At 41.6% G+C, this 17,556-nt stretch overlaps 1 protein-coding gene across 2 annotated transcripts; it reads right to left on the minus strand.

Moving 5' to 3' along the window:
* Nucleotides 1-936: 936 nt before the first annotated feature.
* On the minus strand, nt 937-6,895 carry LOC131225630 (uncharacterized). 2 transcript variants are annotated; one of them, XM_058221196.1, is made up of 4 exons: nt 6,628-6,893; nt 1,999-2,174; nt 1,511-1,781; nt 937-1,384 (listed from the first exon to the last, which is right to left on the minus strand). In XM_058221196.1, exons 2-4 carry the CDS (start codon nt 2,165-2,167, stop codon nt 1,039-1,041), a joined length of 786 nt encoding a protein of 261 aa, XP_058077179.1. In that variant the 5' UTR covers nt 2,168-2,174; nt 6,628-6,893; the 3' UTR covers nt 937-1,038. The 2 variants fall into 2 exon arrangements, with proteins under 2 accessions (XP_058077179.1, XP_058077180.1); XM_058221197.1 differs by having other exon boundaries at nt 1,278-1,415; nt 6,628-6,895.
* Nucleotides 6,896-17,556: the final 10,661 nt, after the last annotated feature.

The raw sequence follows: 17,556 nt of genomic DNA on the forward strand, positions 1-17,556 counted from the left end.
TTTATGGGTGGGAGAGGTGCCCTTGAAAATAGGCTTTCCGAATATCTTCCTTCTTGCCCCTAAAAAAGCTATTTCAGTTGCTGATTGTTATGTTGTTTCTGCTGGATAGTTAAGAATGTGGAGTGTAGAAGATATCTTCAATATTGGGAGATTAGTTAGTATGTGGACCTTCTTCTTTGCATTCAGAGATCATCGCCGAATCATCTATGTGCAGACAAACTTATTTGGAAACTGGATAAGTCCAGTAATTTCTCAGTCAAATCGCTATATAATCTGCTCCATATTAATCCAGCTGTCAAGGATAATCAAATGATAAGTAACATATGGAAATTCTCAGTTCCTCCAAAGATATCCTCTTTTGGCTGGTTGATTGGAAAAAAGAAAATCCTAACGATTGATAATTTGAGAAAAAAGGGGATGCAATTAGTCAACATCTGCTTATGTTGAATGAAGAACGAAGAATCTGTAGATCATCTGCTTATTCATTGTCCTTTTATTGGTAAGATCTGGTCTGATTTTTGTTCGTGTTTCAATATCAGTTGGTGTCTAGCTGGTTCGATGGATAATCTTCTTTTAGCATGGCATGGGGTCAATATAGGAAAGACCAGGACGAGGCTTTGGAGGATAGCAATTCTGGCAGTCTGGTGGTCTGTGTGGGAAAAAAGAAATGGGAGATGTTTCAGGGATACATCGAATTCTGTTAAGATCATTGCTTCCAAGGCAAAGTGTCTTCTAACAGAATGGGCTGTTAATGTAACATCCATGAAAGATTATGATTTTCGCTTTCTAGAAGGTTAGCAGAGTTTGCTTTATCAGCAGACTCTCCCTCCTCCATTGTATTTTGTTTTTGTTTTTAATATACAATCCGTTATCTTTCAAAAAAAAAAAAAAAAAACTCTAATTAACGGACATCAAGTGCAAATGCTAGAGAAGTCAGAAGAGAAGTTATTTGAAGAAAATTGATTTCCTTTCAGGTTTCAAAATTACATAGTCATCTGTAGGAGCAGTGGATGCATCCTGCTTACAACATAATTGTTTTCATCTACTATGACAACGATGCTTAGACCTCTTTTCTTTCCTCTTCTCATCTCGCAACTTGTTTGAGCCCTTCTTCGATTTGAGCTTTGTGTGTCCCTTCTTTGAGCTCACTACATCCGTTTTCTGGACATCCTTCCTATTATGAGCAAACACACTTTCATCCACTGTTTTGCATGATTTCAGGAACGACGGCTTCTCTGGCCCAAGAACACGTTGTTCCCATTCTTCCACCACTCGCATCTCATGATTCACCAAGAACTTCCCCTTGGAATCCGAAGATGAAGATGGAAGAAACGGGCCTGGCTCATCCATCCTTGAACCTATAGCACCTCTTCCTCTCTTCACCCTGACACCAGTGTAACAATCCTTAAGAACTTCTAAAAGCACAGAACACATGCAAGCACAAAGTCACACAAACATACACCTCATGAGCACAAGCATGCACATACACACAAAGAAGCTGGTTTCTAACCTCGAATGCAAGAATTCTTCAACCTCATCATCCCTCAGACCGCTATCCTCATCAGTGTTGCAATCTTCACTTGCCCGTTTTCTTGATCCACAGGAGTCAGTAGCATGTTTATCCACTTCCCTGCGCCTTGAGCTTCCTTCTGGGTAATCAGTACGGAGAAAGCTACTCCGGTCACTGCCCTTATCTCTAGATATACCCATCAGCTTCTCATCTAGCTCCAGCTCTTTCTTCCGCACCCGCCACATTTCATTGACTTCCGCAGTTCGATTCGCTGAAAAGAACAAACAAGACTTCAGAATCAATCAAACGTGCAGACACCAACTTGCCAAGAGATGAAGAATCGGAACGGGAAAGAGTAATCCTATATGAAAAATGGATGTAACAAGGAGCAACTTAACCAAAAATAAATAAAAATGCGGGAAGTTCTCTGAAGACGAAGATGGAAGAAATGGGCCCGCCTCAAGTTTCTATGAAATTTCAAAACTAACCTTGTTGGACCCCAAGAACAGTCGCAGTGAGGAACCGCGAATTTGGTCGACCCCTTACTTGGGGTTGGCGGAGGTAAACATGAACACCTTCTTCTTCGGCTTGCATTCGCAATTTTGTTGCCTCTTCCATCAGTAATGCAGCTAGCCGATTCTCTGTTGCCAGATCCATTGACCCTCTAGAGAAAACAAAATGAATCAACCCGGTAAGTTTTGCATTACCAATTGAATGAGAACTTCAGGACATGAATGTGGTTTTAAAAATGATAGATATAGGAAATTGAATAGCATCAATAAATATTCTAGCAGTTTCCAAAATAAAGAAAAGTACATCATAATTCAAGCTTCGATAGCAATCAGCTCCATGACCAGTTAAGAAAATCAAATTTGTATGGATTGGTTTAATTTTTAATTTTTTTTTTCCAAAAGCTTTCAAATTATCCCCCACTTGAAGAAACTTCAAGTCTGCATCTGGAAGACCGATGAACTGAATTGCAATTACTAATTCAAGAAAGTGAAATTAGGGCTTTCAATGGGTACCCTGACTCATGGGTACCCAATGGACCCAATGATTTTAACAGGCCCGTGTACTTTTAGTTTGGACTCATCAAGTAATAAAGTTAGGGGTGTACACGAATCAAGTTAGCTCGGTTAGCTTGCTCGACTTGACTCGAAAAAGCTCAATTCAACTTGGTTTGAAGCTGAGTTCGAGCCAAGTCGAGCTGATTTTTTTAGCTCGAAAAAATTTTGAACCGAGTTCAAGCTTGCCTAAGCTCAACTCGACTCGGATCAAACCCCAACTCGAATCAAACTCAAATCTAACTAGTTCGGTGACTCGGTTACTTTGATATTGATGTTGCTCACCAAGTGTTTGATGAAGTGACTCAACGAAGTGTCGGCTAGTAGCAAGGAAGGTATGTATATGAAACAAATACCATATTTCCTTGATTTTAATGTTGCAAATAAGGTGTTTGATCAAATACTTGTAAATAGCTACTGCTGTTTTACATACAGTGAGAAATTGAAAATGCACCGCATGTGTTTGTGAAAAAGCCACAGAAGCTCAATTTTGTTCGAACTCGGCTCGAACTGGCCCGATCTGCTGACCGAACCGAGCCGAGCTGGCCAGTCAGGCTCGAGGACCGAGCTGAGCCGAGTTCGAGCTGGGGTCAGCTCATGGCCAAGCAGAGTCGAGCTGAGGCCAGCACGACTCGGTGTACACCCCTAAATAAAGTCAGATTCAAGTCTCAGATTTTGGAACCCAGTTGTATTCAGGTCTAGTCTGGTCAGATCCGATCAGTTTTAATGGTGATATTATATTTATTCCATTGTTTACTCTAGCAATGGAATAAGGCTTCCCAAGCTGTAGGCATGTAAGGAGCCCATTTACACACAACGAGTGTCAAAGTAGCACACGCATGTGATCTAGATCCATCCATCAAATGGACCCAAACGTTAAAACACTCTTGTTTGACCCAAACCAACTAGAAACCTAGATTTAAAGACCTGATGAGTACTCAGAACTGATCAGATCGGGATCCAGGTCTTCAAGAACGAGACTCAGACCCGGCAACACCTGAAACAGGTTAGCCTATGTGCAGGTACTATAGGACCCAACCCAAACCTGACCAACTGACAGCCCTAACTGCAATCACCTTACCAAGTATTTGTATTGAGGGAACATGTTCAAAATTGCAATTTCGCCGCTTTCAAGATGGGCTTGAAACCTTTCAAGAAACAAAACAAACAAACAAACAAAGACCAAAATACAAAAGACAGGCTTGAAAGGAACAGACCTGAAATCTGAGGGCTACTTCCTCATTATGAATACTAAAGAAGGAAAACTGGAATTCAGTCATCTCCTCTCCATTGAACTAATTTACGATTCAAAAGTGCACCCAAACGCAACCTAAGAGGCTTGCAGTATTGTAATTTTTTAATTAAAATAATAGGAAAAAACTTCTTTATTGTAATCAACCTATGTGACAGACTATTAGAAAGCGCTTGATTGTAATGTAATAGTCTATTACATTGCACCTGTGCAAGTTTTGCGCTCTCAGTGTTGGTCTCCAGCCCGGATACAAGGGGGCTGCATCAGGTTGGCAGCTACCATCGAACTTAACCATAACTTCCATCATTTGAACAGAATGTCGGGCAGTTAAGAGTATAGCCGGAACAAGGATGTTCGGTTGGACACGTAACGAGACAAGAAAGGAAGGAATTAGAAATGAATGCATTCAAGGGAATTTAAGAGTGGCACCAACAGGTAAAAATATGGGGGAAAGTAGACTTAGATGGTTTGGTCATGTGCAATGGAGACCAAGAACCCCACTGTTAGTAGTGAGTTGGTACAAGTTGAAGGCTCTAAAAGGGCAAAGAAAAGGTCTAAAAGTACGTGAATGGAGGTAGTAAGGAAAGACTTGATGATTTATGGTCTACCTAAAGTTCTGGCCCTTGATAGAGTGGAAAGGCATAGCGGGATTCATGTATCTGACCCCAATTAACTGGGATATGGCTTAGATGATAATGATGAATAGGAAAAATATGACAAATAGTATAAATAAATATAAAAACAGCAAAAAGTGTGAGATTGTGTATGCCATCCAACCCACACATCATGCGAGCCCAACTCTAGCGATGGGATGCCCCAAAAATTAGGCCTATCCATTCATTCGGTGGACCACACCATAGAAAACAATGGATGGTCACCCGAAAACCTCCACTGCAGAGTGGTGGCCACATGATGGTTGGACCAATACTGCAGGACCGGACGGGTTGGATGCCAGACCATGCCATAGAAAACAATTGCCTGCGACACATGGCGCCATGTGTGCTTGCCAAATGGCGCTCATGATGCTCTTTCATTGAGCCATGTCAGGGATTCAGAAATCATCCTGCAGCCGCTGGATGCAGGTAATCCATGTACAGCCACCATACAAATCAGGCCTATCCAATCATTATGTGGGCTATGCCGTAGGGAAAAAAAAAAATGCACAGCCACCCAAAAACCACGACTGTAGAATGGTGGCCCACGTGATGGACTGGATGTTGCAAAATATTGATTTTATAAAATATATTTTTAAATAAAAGATAATAGAATATATTAAAAATTTTGTAAAACACCTTTTGGGGTTTTTAAGAATAGTCCCACATGGGAAAGGGAATAGAAAATTTTGTGGTTTATATAAAGGATGTAGAGTATTATTATACTTACACACTTAGTTCAAAGGAGAATGGAACTTGCGTGATACGGTGCGTAGCAACTGGAACACCAGCAGCGCTCGGACTCTGTCTCGAGCACGGGCATTGGCTCGGGCTCGGTCTCGGTCTCGGGCATGGGCTCGGGCTAGGTGCGAGATCGTTGGTACGTGAGGCAATGTGGCTGTAGAGGCGTTAGCGGTGCACCTTACACAAACACGTCAACCGGAGGGTCGCTCCTTCGCGAACCGGAGTGAGACGTGTATGAGTCGCGGTGCGACTAAATGGCTAAGGTGGGTGGCTAGCTGGAAGAGTGACTAAGAGGACAGAATGAGAGGTCCCTCAGTTTTATACAGGCTGAAAAGTGACTGTTGCAGCAGAGGTGTAACTCCTCATGCAATTCATTGCAGAGCCATGTTGAAACTATTGCATGGCTAGCCCAACAACTAGAAAATGGCTAGCCAGCTCTCACAACAGTCAACATGCAATACCCATATGAACCAGAGCCTCCTCTTCTACAGACCTAAATTAAGCAATACAGCAAGGTTAGAAAACGGTCATGGGATTTATTTCCCTGAACCATAACTCCCAGCCACCATAGCCTATAAAAGGAGAGCCTGGATGGGTTTCCAAACCATCTCTCAACCCACTCTAGCAGACCAATACGAACTGAGACAGCCTACCACTCCTCTCCTATACTCTAGTGATTCCAGCAAGACAGCAAGGGTTAAACCTTTGCTTGAAGAACAGACAAACGGTGTGGTCTAGAACGGTTCAATTGAACCAGTGACTGAAGAACTAACCAGTGCAGTGGTCTAAATCACATATTCTTTTCTCTTTTTCTCTTTTGGGATTTTTCCTTTTATTGTATTTCTGCCAGACTGAGTGTAACAGAGTTCCAATAGGTGGGCCTTCGTGTTTGCTGAACGTAGACCCACACCAGGCTCGTTGTATCCTAGAAGCGGTTTGCCTGTAACCTATCAGCATACTCAATTCACTTGAGTAGGGGCAAATAACGCTTTAAGGACAACGTTTCAGACATGCTTCAGCCTGTCCTGATTTCAGATTATTTTGCAATTTTTCGGTTTCCACAAAAACCACGACTGTAGAATGGTGGCCCACGTGATGGACTGGAAGTATTGGATGTCATGCCATACGCACACCACAGCAGGCCCCACACAACAAAGGGTCGTAGAAAATTCTTATTCTACAACATTGCATCAGAACCCTGTACGTATCGCCCTATACGTACCAGTATCGTCCATGAAACAGCCCGATACGGGGTCGTATCGGTGGCGAACAATACGATATCCGATACACCGGTTTTAAAAAGAAAAAAAAAATCTAAAACACCCAAAAAAAAAAAAAAACTCATAAATCCACATTAAAAAATGAAATAGAAGTCACTAACTGATATTAAGAATAAGAAAATACCTCAATTTAGGTTGAAATCAATCAAAAAATCGAAATCTTGAGCTCCAGATACGTGCGGACGTGAGAAGGGAAATCTCAATCTTCTCGTGTGCTCCAACGCCGATGAGAATTCAGACGACTCTTCTTCTCATAGGGCTGATTGATAGCTAGATTTTATCCTCCAACAGTTCTATCGATCAAGGGAATCAAACGGAAAGATGTTCGGTTGAGTGCTAGGGCTTTCGAATACCCTCTTTCCAAAAATTTCCTTTCGTTATTTACACTTTGCTTTTCTAACCACGCGTAGTCATGTTCTGGGAAGCGGATCAGCTGTTAGCCGGTATCACCTTAGTGGGTGTTAACCTTACCGTACGGGGCCTACCTTTATGAATGTATTGTATATCCACGCCGTCCATCCGTTTTCTCATGTCATTTTATTATTTTCTTTAAGATATTAAAACACTCCAAATATCAGATGGACCACACAAATGTAAAACGTGGTGAATGACTATTAAAAGCTTTTTCAGGCTTCAAAAGTTTTTTACAGTCGTAAATGGCTATAAAAACTTTTCGTAGGCTCCAGAAATTTTGGATTAATCTGAAATTTGTATTTTTCCCTTCATCTGGATTTCTTTGACCTTATCAACAGGTCGGATGGAAAATAAACATTATAGATTTTCTTAAAGATGGCCATGGTAAGTTTTCAATGGTGAGAGTTCATTCACAAATGTTTCCTGTAGTTTGGTACACGGGAGATTTGGATCTGCTTAAATTCTGTGACTGCGTTGTAAAATGGGCTGAAAATTGGCGTGGATATATAACACATCATCAAGGGGAGCCCCATGGAAAGGTTGGGTAACACCTAATCCGATATCTGCCCTGTCCAGTACATGCGTCGTCAATTATTTTATTATGTATTTAAAAAATCAGTACAGGTAAGATAAGTGGACCACACAGTAAAATAATAATAATAATAATAATAATAATACAAAACGACATATAAAACCTCTAAATTTACGTAGTTTAGCCAACATACGATTTTGAATTTCCTAATTTTGTGGGATCCCTAAATTCTAATGTGGCAGGTTAAGAGAGTGGATTAGATGGCATCCATGCACTAAGATGGACCCCACACATTTTGGAGGATTTTAATAGTGGGACTCATATCTCAACTATTCCACATTGTGTAGCCCACTTGAGTATTGAATCGGCCTGAATTTTGGGACCCGGTTAAAACACAAGGTGGTGCACGTAATGGCCAGTGTGGATCTTATCAACATGAATTCTACCATCTATATCAGCGACCAGTCACGCGCCCAATTTCATGATTGGGGTTTATACAAGCCTTTCTAGGATTTTTTTTTTTTTTTTTTAAGGGGGTGTTATTTGTTACTCGCAGCTTAACAACCCTTGACATGCAGGCTCTCAGAAATTGTTAATGTGGCGTATGTGGCATACATAGAGTAACTCATTGTCTCTAAGTTATAGAGTAGAATCAAACAGGCTGAACAATCTTAACCTCTGGATCTTGGGCACTGGTTTTATCTGAATAAGACCATTTTTTACCATTCAATGGGTTTAAATGAGTTGGACAGAAATGCAAGGTTGGCTCGGATGCCCATGATGAGTCACGCATCCGACTAGTGCCACTCAAGGCCAGGATGACCATGAACGGCCAAAATAACACTCACCTCTCGATAGTGTAGAGCGCCACCAGGACGGTACACCTCCCGAGGTATGATCTCGCATAAAGTCAATCACGCCGTGCTCCGGAGGCTTGCAGAAGGATCCTAACCTTGAAGAACAAGATTGAGAGAGACCACAGAAAGGAACACTTCCTACTCGGCCTCAGACATTACTTCAGCTCGGTGTTTCGAACAAGAAATAAATGCATTCGATTTGGGAGATTATCTTATTTAAATGTAACAGAAAGAATGTATCAGGAACAATCATCATATTATTAATATTGAGTTTGTTTATATCTTCGAATATCCCTTGATTCTAAGATAGATTATTTAAAAAATACAGGAATTAACAAAGTTCGAATGTCGAATCTGAATATCAAATTTGGCAGCATTTCGACTCGTGATCCAATCATCTCTCTAGGAGGAATATTGAGCTTATCCTTTATGCAAAAGGAAAACTTTGAAATGGTGAAGATCAGGCTTGACGATTTCGGCAGCGTTTCGCCCCCTTTCTTTTATTGGCTGTATAACAGCCCAGTTGCGCAGGTCACGCAAACCCCTTGCAACTTCTCTCCCCTATCTTCAACTTTTTCAGGAGCTCTGACCTTCTTCCAAAATTCTTCCAATCCCCAAATGAGAGGGGAAGTGGGGTATTTATAGGCCTCCACACGTGTGAACCCTCGATCTTTATGTCATGGGGCCCACCTTGCATCAGATCCAATCACTTCCATCAAACTATTTCTAAACTTAGTTATGCGACCCATGCAACGAGAAAAGGGGTTTGCGCGACCCGCGCAACCACTTACTACATCAGTCAATCTTCTTCTCTTTTTACTCATTCCTTCATTTTTCTTTTTCTTTTTATGCTCCAACAGATACCCCCTTGATCCTTTCTTTGTTCACTTGAATCAAAGAATCAGGATCAATCTCCTCTGAATTTCTGAAATGTCTGAAAGTGTTTGTGGGACCCCCACAACAGGCGCTCGAGTTTTGTACTCGGCCCCATCCTCTATGAATAGCGGAGCTCAGTCTATTCTCTCACCTCCCATTTCCTGCAGCGAAGCTCTATCTTGCCGTTTTCTCCCCGCGCAATCAAATTTGCTTGTGCGACCTAAGCAACGGATATTACGTTTATGCAAGGCCAAATACATTGCGTGAACCCGCACTATCGACTCTGGTTGCACGACCCGCGCAACGAATCCTTGCAGATTTCTCGGACTTAGTCTTTTTTCTTAACCTGTTTCCCCAGGACTGGAACTTTTCATCATGCCCCGTACAAAAAGGACTTTCCATTGCGTTGAACTCCTACCATACATCTTTCCCATGAAGAACTGTCAAATCCTTCACCTTCTGAAGTCACAAAATCACTGCCATCCCCAACCCAACCTTCGCATAAACGCTTCAAAACAACCAGTAACCGCCCCGCGTATATAAAAGAGTCAGTGCTTCCCACTTTCAATTTTACCGACCGTATCAACACACTACCCTCTCCAATTCATGGAGTCATCCCTATGGGCGATATCGAAAGACCTCCTAAGCATGGTCTTGAATTTGATTGGGAAGAATGGTTAAAGTCGACGACTCACCTCCAAACTATCACTCAGAAACCCCCAGCCCGAGAAGATACTCTGCCCCCTTTCAGATCGAAGAAAACCCGCCGAAACAAAGCTTAAGAGTTTCAAGAGAAAATCAAGGAACATAATAGAAAGAAGTTACAGAATTCTTGGGAGACAGTTCGGGCAATCGAGGGTATCATGAAATTTGATAACCCTTATAGATAAGGTATAATGGTGATCCCCATTCTATTTTGAACTATGAATCCATGGATCAGATAGACGAAGAAAAGTTGGCTTATACAGAATCCTGGTCATCAAGAGAACCCAGAATTCTGGAAGGCATCCCATTGCCGAAGAAGCCGAGGCAATAGATTGGCGACATCCATCCAATGATTTTCCTCACTCCATCTCACAATCACCACAACTTGTACCCAACTCATTTCTACGAGACGCTTCAGCAACGTTTCTGTAACACCACGTACCTTCAGTACTCGGGTGTTACCAGAAGGACCTAATTTATGATGAATGCAAACCTGATTTAGCTAAACACTTAGCCTTACTCGAACTTGAATCCAACCGTTAATGGTAACCCATAGATTGAGCCATACAGTCATCCTCTTTCAAGATGGACCCTCACACCACAAGAGAGGAATATTTTAGAGTTCTAACCTCCTTGATAAACCAGCTAGACCATCCATTATCAACGTTAGATTTTGGATCATAACATCCACTGTTTGTTATATTCTTAACACCTTGGTGATCAAACCATACAAATTAACTAATCAATGCCTAACTAACCATTAAATTCCCTCTAGATTGATTAGGAATCCATAGTAAACCTTAATTTCATATATGGAGATGATCCGACCGTCCAATCGACATAAATCCGTAAAAAAAATCCAAAAATGGCGAGCATTGTGTGGCTCATACATGTAAGATGATACCAGTATAAGTAAGTAGTGGACCTGATTGACTCAACAGTTGGATGAATGGCTTTGATGATGGGATTGGACCGCAAATCATCATTGGATTGACTATAAATAGGCACTCAAAGGCCATCTGTCATCTAATATGGCCCACCTAAGTATAGGATCTACCTCATTCGTTGTTCTGCGCCCTATTTTGGGCTGACAAAGCAGATGGACGGAGTGGATTTATCATAAATATCATGGTAGACCCCACATGAAGTGCGAGTGCACTAAAGGCACGGGACCACGCAGGCTGGTTTGACCGGCTTTGACCGAGCATTCTTACGGAAAAAAAAAACAAAAATTCCTCCCGCCAAACACCATATTCGAATCTGACGGACGTCTGGCCTCTAGGTGGCCCACCCTGGCCACTTTTGGAATGATCCGAGCCGTTTATCAGACTCGTGGGACCCATCTAACCAAAACTCTATAGCCTTGCAGACCCATGCATCCGGACGAAATTTCTAGATCGGAATCAGGTAAAATAACGTGAATGGTCAAGATCTTCTAATGGTGGGTCAAAGTGTGGTCACAAGAAGGATCCAGGGCCAGTTTTCGTAAGCAATCCCAGCCATCCACGTGCCGTTAGAGAGCATGCTCTCTCGCTACCAAAAATGGTCAGGCAACCGTCTGTGACAAGGAAAGGTAAAAAGTAATCTTCCCCTTTTGCAAAACAGGTGCTGGCACGCCTCTGGCCGTTCCCTGGGCCACATGGAGCGATCCTAACCTTCCCTTAAAGGCGGTGCGAGTTAATGGAGAGAGATGCTCCATCTTGTGAGAAAGTGACGAAAATTGAAAATTCTCATGAGATGGATGGATTGAAACTCACGTTTGCGACCCGAAAAGTGGGCCTGAAGCGATCTAGGACCCCATCCGAACCGCTCAGATGGACCAGATCATCCCGATATTCCACAGGCAAAAACCCGCCATTAACGGTCTCACCCTCTTCCCCGTTAAACCAAAACCCACTGGGATGGCATGGACCCCACCGACTGATCGAAAATACTTTTCTGGTGGGTCACGGCTGTGGTAATCCATCCCTCATGATGAATGTGCCCAATGGACATGAAAACCAAGGAAAAATAAGGGAATGCAGCCACCTATCCTAACCGTTGGTGGACCGTTCGGGCTCTCCCTATGCCTATAAATAGGCATGTCCGTCTTGGGATCTCCACCAGAACCAGGAGAGAATAAGAAAGGTTGGGTGTAAGCCTGGTGCCGCACTGCACCGAGTCGAACTGATCGAGTTGGGACGAGTCGGGTCAGTGCAGCCCGTAGTCACCACTAAGAGAGAGAGGGAAGATCAGAGAGAGAAAACAGTAAGTAGAGAGCAAGAGAGGAGAAAGAGAGAGGGAGAAGGAACGCAGGTGGCGAACCCGACTCTGCACTGCACCAACTCCACCCGACCAGCTCGGATCATGTTGGGTCAGTTCAGGCCTGAGGGACCTCGCTGAAAGGAAGGGAGAGAAGAAGCAGGAGGGTAGCATCGGGACCCAGCTTGTCGTTGGGTCCAACAGCAGGTACCGCTGCTCACATCTCCACCCACAACCTCCAACGGAACCGAAAACAGCTCTCAACCGGGCCTTGTTCGAGCTGAAATCAGGTCCCAACGAGGCCCTGATTTGAGTTGAAAGACAAGCCTCGGTTGGGCCATGAGTTAAACCGAAAATGGCCTTCAGATGGGCCGAGATTCTGGGCTGAGAACAGTCCGAACGGTGAGCTGAAAAACACCTTCAGTCAGGCCTCCATCTGGGTCGAAAACTGGACTGAAATCTGGCATTCATCAGGCCTTGGTTTGGGCTGGAAATGTCCATCAGCAGGCCCTTGATTTGGGCAACAAACTTCCCACCAGCGGGCCTTGATTTGAGTTAAACATAGGCCTCAGCTGGGCCTTGAACCAGGCTGAAAAATTGGCCTCAAATGGGCCATGCAAAGAGCTGAAAACAAGCCATCAGTTGGGCCGCAATTTGGACTCAAAGCATATGGGCCGTGCAATGCACTGAAAACACCTCCATACAGCTAGGCCTTACATGAGCAGCAAGCTGGGCTGAGGTCAAACACAGTTTCAGCCCAGTAATGGGCCGAAATCAGACTCTGTGGGCCCCACCTTAGAATGCAGGTGGGTGGCACCCTGTAGAACAGGTGGGCCGCACAACATTAAAAAAGGGTCGACCGCACCCGAGTTTATAGCTCAGTGGGCCGGCCCTGTACATTTCAGTTGGGGCCACACCACATAACGGTGGGTCTCACCTTAAAACACGGTGGGCCTAGGTTCAGCCACGCTGCACCACAACTAACTGTGTGGGACGCACCTGGGACTAAAGGTTCCAGTGGGCCGCACATGGACCACACCACAAAATCTGGTGGGCCTAAATAAATCAACCCACTCAGTCCTCTGGGCCTTGCTTGTATAACGCAACCCAGGCCCAGTTCAGGCCTTGGTTTGGAGCAAAATTCCAGGCCTAATCTGGGCCATCTGAGGGACAAAAATCTGGTGAACCTAGTCACTGTAAAGCAGGCCTAAATAGCCCTATTTATGGGACCCTTCAAACCCACACAACTTCAATGCATTAACCTTGGGAATATTTGACTATAACCTTAGGAGATCATTTGCGTGATTTGGGCCACAAGGTGTACACGGGGATGTGAATCAAGAACAGTAATACAACCCCACAGGTGAGGACTCACCCCTTGAGCTTCCCACTTAAATTCTAGTAAACATAAATGATTTGGTGATCACATGCTATTCCCATTTGTATAACCTGCTAGTTGATTAGATGTTGCTACTTGAGGTCATTTGATGGGTGGAATGAGACTTGTTGTGGACTCTATCTTATGGTCCATATTTGACTTGCGTGGCTTGGATCACATGTTTGCCCTACATGGCTTGGACCGCATATTTGCCCTACATGGCTTGAATCGTTTACTTGCCCTTTGCGGCCTTGATGGGACATTGATGCTTTTTTTGTGGCTAGTTTATTCTCTTCATCTCACAGTATTTAATCGTATGGTAATTTTCGAGTGGAGAGGGTGTTCGCTTAGTGATTTCCTAACCATCTTGCGGTGTTCATGTACGATATAATTTTCGGGTGGAGTAGAGTTTTGTATGTTGGTTTTCTAGTCATCTTGCAGTGTTCAGTAATACCATGTTTTCCGGGTGGAGTAGGTGTTCACTTAGCGATTTCCTAACCATCTTACGGCATTCAGATACGATATAATTTCTGAATGGTCTAGATTTTGTATGTTGCTTGTCTCTCCATCTTACGATGTTTAGTCGTACCATGATTTTCGGGTGGAGCGGGTGTTCACTTAGTAATTTCCTAGCTATCTTGCAGTGTTCACGTACGATTTGATTTTCGGGTAAAGGTTTAAAACTTGATTTTCTAGCCATTTTATGGAGCAGTAAGGTTGATTTCTTGATTATCTAGACATATTCCCTTGTATTGCCACTACATCAAAACAACGAAAAAAGGATGGTTGAAAACCGTCTAAAATGACCAAAAAGGACGGCTTTGAACCGTGCATGGGCCGTCATATTTTGGGGCGTTGTATTACTTAAAGGATGGTCATAAACCGTCATTCTTATTGACATTTAAAGCACGGTCATGGACCGTCTGTAATAAGGATAGTCATGGACCATCCTTAAAAAGGACTATCATGAACCGTCTCTTATGACCCTTAGAAGGACGGTCATGAAGACTGCTATGATCCGTCTCTTATGAGCCATAAAAGGACTGTCATGGACCGTCCTTTAAAAGGACTACTATGAACCGTCTCTTATGAGCCTTAAAAGGACGGTCATGGACCGTCCTTAAAAAGGACTGCTGTGAACCATCTCTTATGAACCTTAAAAGTCCTTTAAAAGGACGGTCATGGACCGTCCTTAAAAAGGACTGCTATGAACCGTCTCTTATGACCCTTAAAAGGACGGTCTTCGACCGTCTCATATTTGAATATTTAGAAAAATATGGACGGCCTAGAGCCATCAGAAATTTTCAAATATGAGACATATACTTCCTGATATACACCTGTTATATAATATATTTCATCATATTCACATTCACATCCATCTAAACCCAAATTACGTAAATCCATCCAAACATAAACTATATTCATCCAAACATAAACTATATCCATCCAAACATAATCTTATCCACATTACATTCATCCACGCATAACATATAAGTTTAACATCATAAATAAATAAGAAAAAAAATTAGCAACAATTTTCTTTTTGTGTCTTTCATCTAATAAAAAAATATTCAACCAACAAAACATTATAATTCAGAATCATGAAGAATTGCAGAAACTTCATTCGCTTTTTTTTTTCCTTCCAAAAAAGTGGGCACACTTTTTAAAAATAAAATTGATCATTAAAATAAAACTAATGCAAGCAAATAATGCAAAAAAATTATTTCAAGTTAATAGAAACAACAACAAAAATTAAAGCTTTGTAAAAAGGGGCATGTGTTAAAAGGGATACATTCTTGTTTGTCACCATGTGATTGGGCTACATTATTACAACAATTGGGTTCGGGTTCAGGATCGGGTTTAGGATTGGGTTTTCAAGTTTAGGTTTAGGTATATGTTAGGGAGTTGAGATTAGGATTAGGTGTACGTCTAGGTTTAGGGATTTGAGAATACATTTAGGTTTTAGGTTTAGGTTTAGGTTTTAGGTTTTAGCTTTAGGTTATAGGTTTAGGTTTAGGTTTTAGGTTTAGGTTAAGGTTAGGTTATAGGTTATAAGTTTAGGTTATAGGTTAAAGGTTAAGGTTTAGGTTATAGGTTTTGTTTTAGGTTTAGGTTAAGGTTATAGGTTATAGTATATAGGTTATAGCTTTGGGGAATTGAGAATAGGTTAAGGTTTAGGTTTAGGAAATCGGGTTCAGGTTCGGGATCAGGTTTAGGTTTGGGTTTTCAAATTTAGGTTTAAGTTTAGGTTAGGGAGTTGAGATTAGGATTAGGTGTAGGTTTAGGTTTAAGGATTTGAGAATACATTTAGGTTTTAGGTTTAGGTTTAGGTTTTAGGCTTAGGTTTTAGTTAGGTTATAGGTTAAGGTTTAGGGAATTGAGAATAGGTTAAGGTTTAAGTTTAGGAAATCGGGTTTGAGTTCAGGATCGGGTTTAGGTTTGGGTTTTCAAGTTTAGGTTTAGGTTTACGTTAGGGAGTTGAGATTAGGATTAGGTGTAGGTTTAGGTTTAGGGATTTGAGAATACATTTAGATTTTAGGTTTAGGTTTAGGTTTTAGGTTATAGGTTAAGGTTTAGGTTTTAGGTTTAGGTTTAGGTTTAGGTTTTAGGTTTAGGTTAAGGTTAGGTTATAGGTTATAAGTTTAAGTTATAGGTTATAGGTTAGGTCATAGGTTTTGGTTTAGGTTAAGGTTATAGGTTTAGGTTTAGGTTTAGGTTAAGGTTTAGGCTTAGGTTTAGGTTAAGGTTTAGGTTTAGGTTTAGGGAATTGAGAATAGGTTAAGGTTTAGGTTTAGGAAATCGGGTTCGGGTTTGGGATTGGGTTTAGGTTTGGGTTTTCAAGTTTAGGTTTAGGTTTAGGTTAGGGAGTTGAGATTAAGATTAGGTGTAGGTTTAGGTTTAGGGATTTGAGAATACATATAGGTTTTTAGGTTTAGGTTTAGGTTATAGGTTATAGGTTAAGGTTTAGGTTTTAGGTTTAGGTTAAGGTTAGGTTATAGGTTATAAGTTTAGGTTATAGGTTATAGGTTAAGGTTTTAGGTCATAGGTTTTGGTTTAGGTTAAGGTTATAAGTTTAGGTTAAGATTTAGGTTTAGGTTTAGGTTAATATTTAGGTTTAGGTTATAAGCTATAGGTTTAGGGAATTGAGAATAGGTTAAGGTTTAGGTTTAGGAAATTGGGTTCGGGTTCGGGATTGGGTTTAGGTTTGGGTTTTCAAGTTTAGGTTTAGGTTTAGGTTAGGGAGTTGAGATTAGGATTCGGTGTAGGTTTAGGTTTAGGGATTTGAGAATACATTTAGGCTTTAGGTTTAGGTTTAGGTTATAGGTTATAGGTTAAGGTTTAGGTTATAGGTTTAGGTTAAGGTTAGGTTATAGGTTATAAGTTTAAGTTATAGGTTATAGGTTAGGTCATAGGTTTAGGTTTAGATTTAGGTTAAGATTTAGGTTTAGGTTATAAGCTATAGGTTTAGGGAATTGAGAATTGGTTAAGGTTTAAGTTTAGGAAATCAGGTTTGGGTTCGGGATCGGGTTTAGGTTTGGGTTTTCAAGTTTAGGTTTAGGTTTAGGTTAGAGAGTTAAGATTAGGATTAGGTGTAGGTTTAGGTTTAAGGATTTGAGAATACATTTAGGTTTTAGGTTTAGGTTTAGGTTATAAGTTATAGGTTTAGGTTTAGGTTTAGGTTTAGGTTTACGTTATAAGCTATAGGTTTAGGGAATTGAGAATAGGTTAAGGTTTGGGTTTAGGAAATCGGGTTCGGGTTCGGGATCGGGTTTAGGTTTGGGTTTTCAAGTTTAGGTTTAGGTTTAAGTTAGGAAGTTGAGATTAGGATTAGGTGTAGGTTTAGGTTTAGGGATTTGCGAATACATTTAGGTTTTAGGTTTAGGTTTAGGTTTTAGGTTATAGGTTAAGGTTTAGGTTTTAGGTTTAGGTTAAGGTTAGGTTATAGGTTATAAGTTTAAGTTATAGGTTATAGGTTAAGGTTTTAGGTCATAGGTTTTGGTTTCGGTTAAGGTTATAGGTTTAGGTTAAGGCTTTGGTTTAGGTTTAGGT

Source organism: Magnolia sinica, chromosome 14, assembly GCF_029962835.1.
Source record: "Magnolia sinica isolate HGM2019 chromosome 14, MsV1, whole genome shotgun sequence".
Lineage (NCBI taxonomy): Eukaryota > Viridiplantae > Streptophyta > Magnoliopsida > Magnoliales > Magnoliaceae > Magnolia > Magnolia sinica.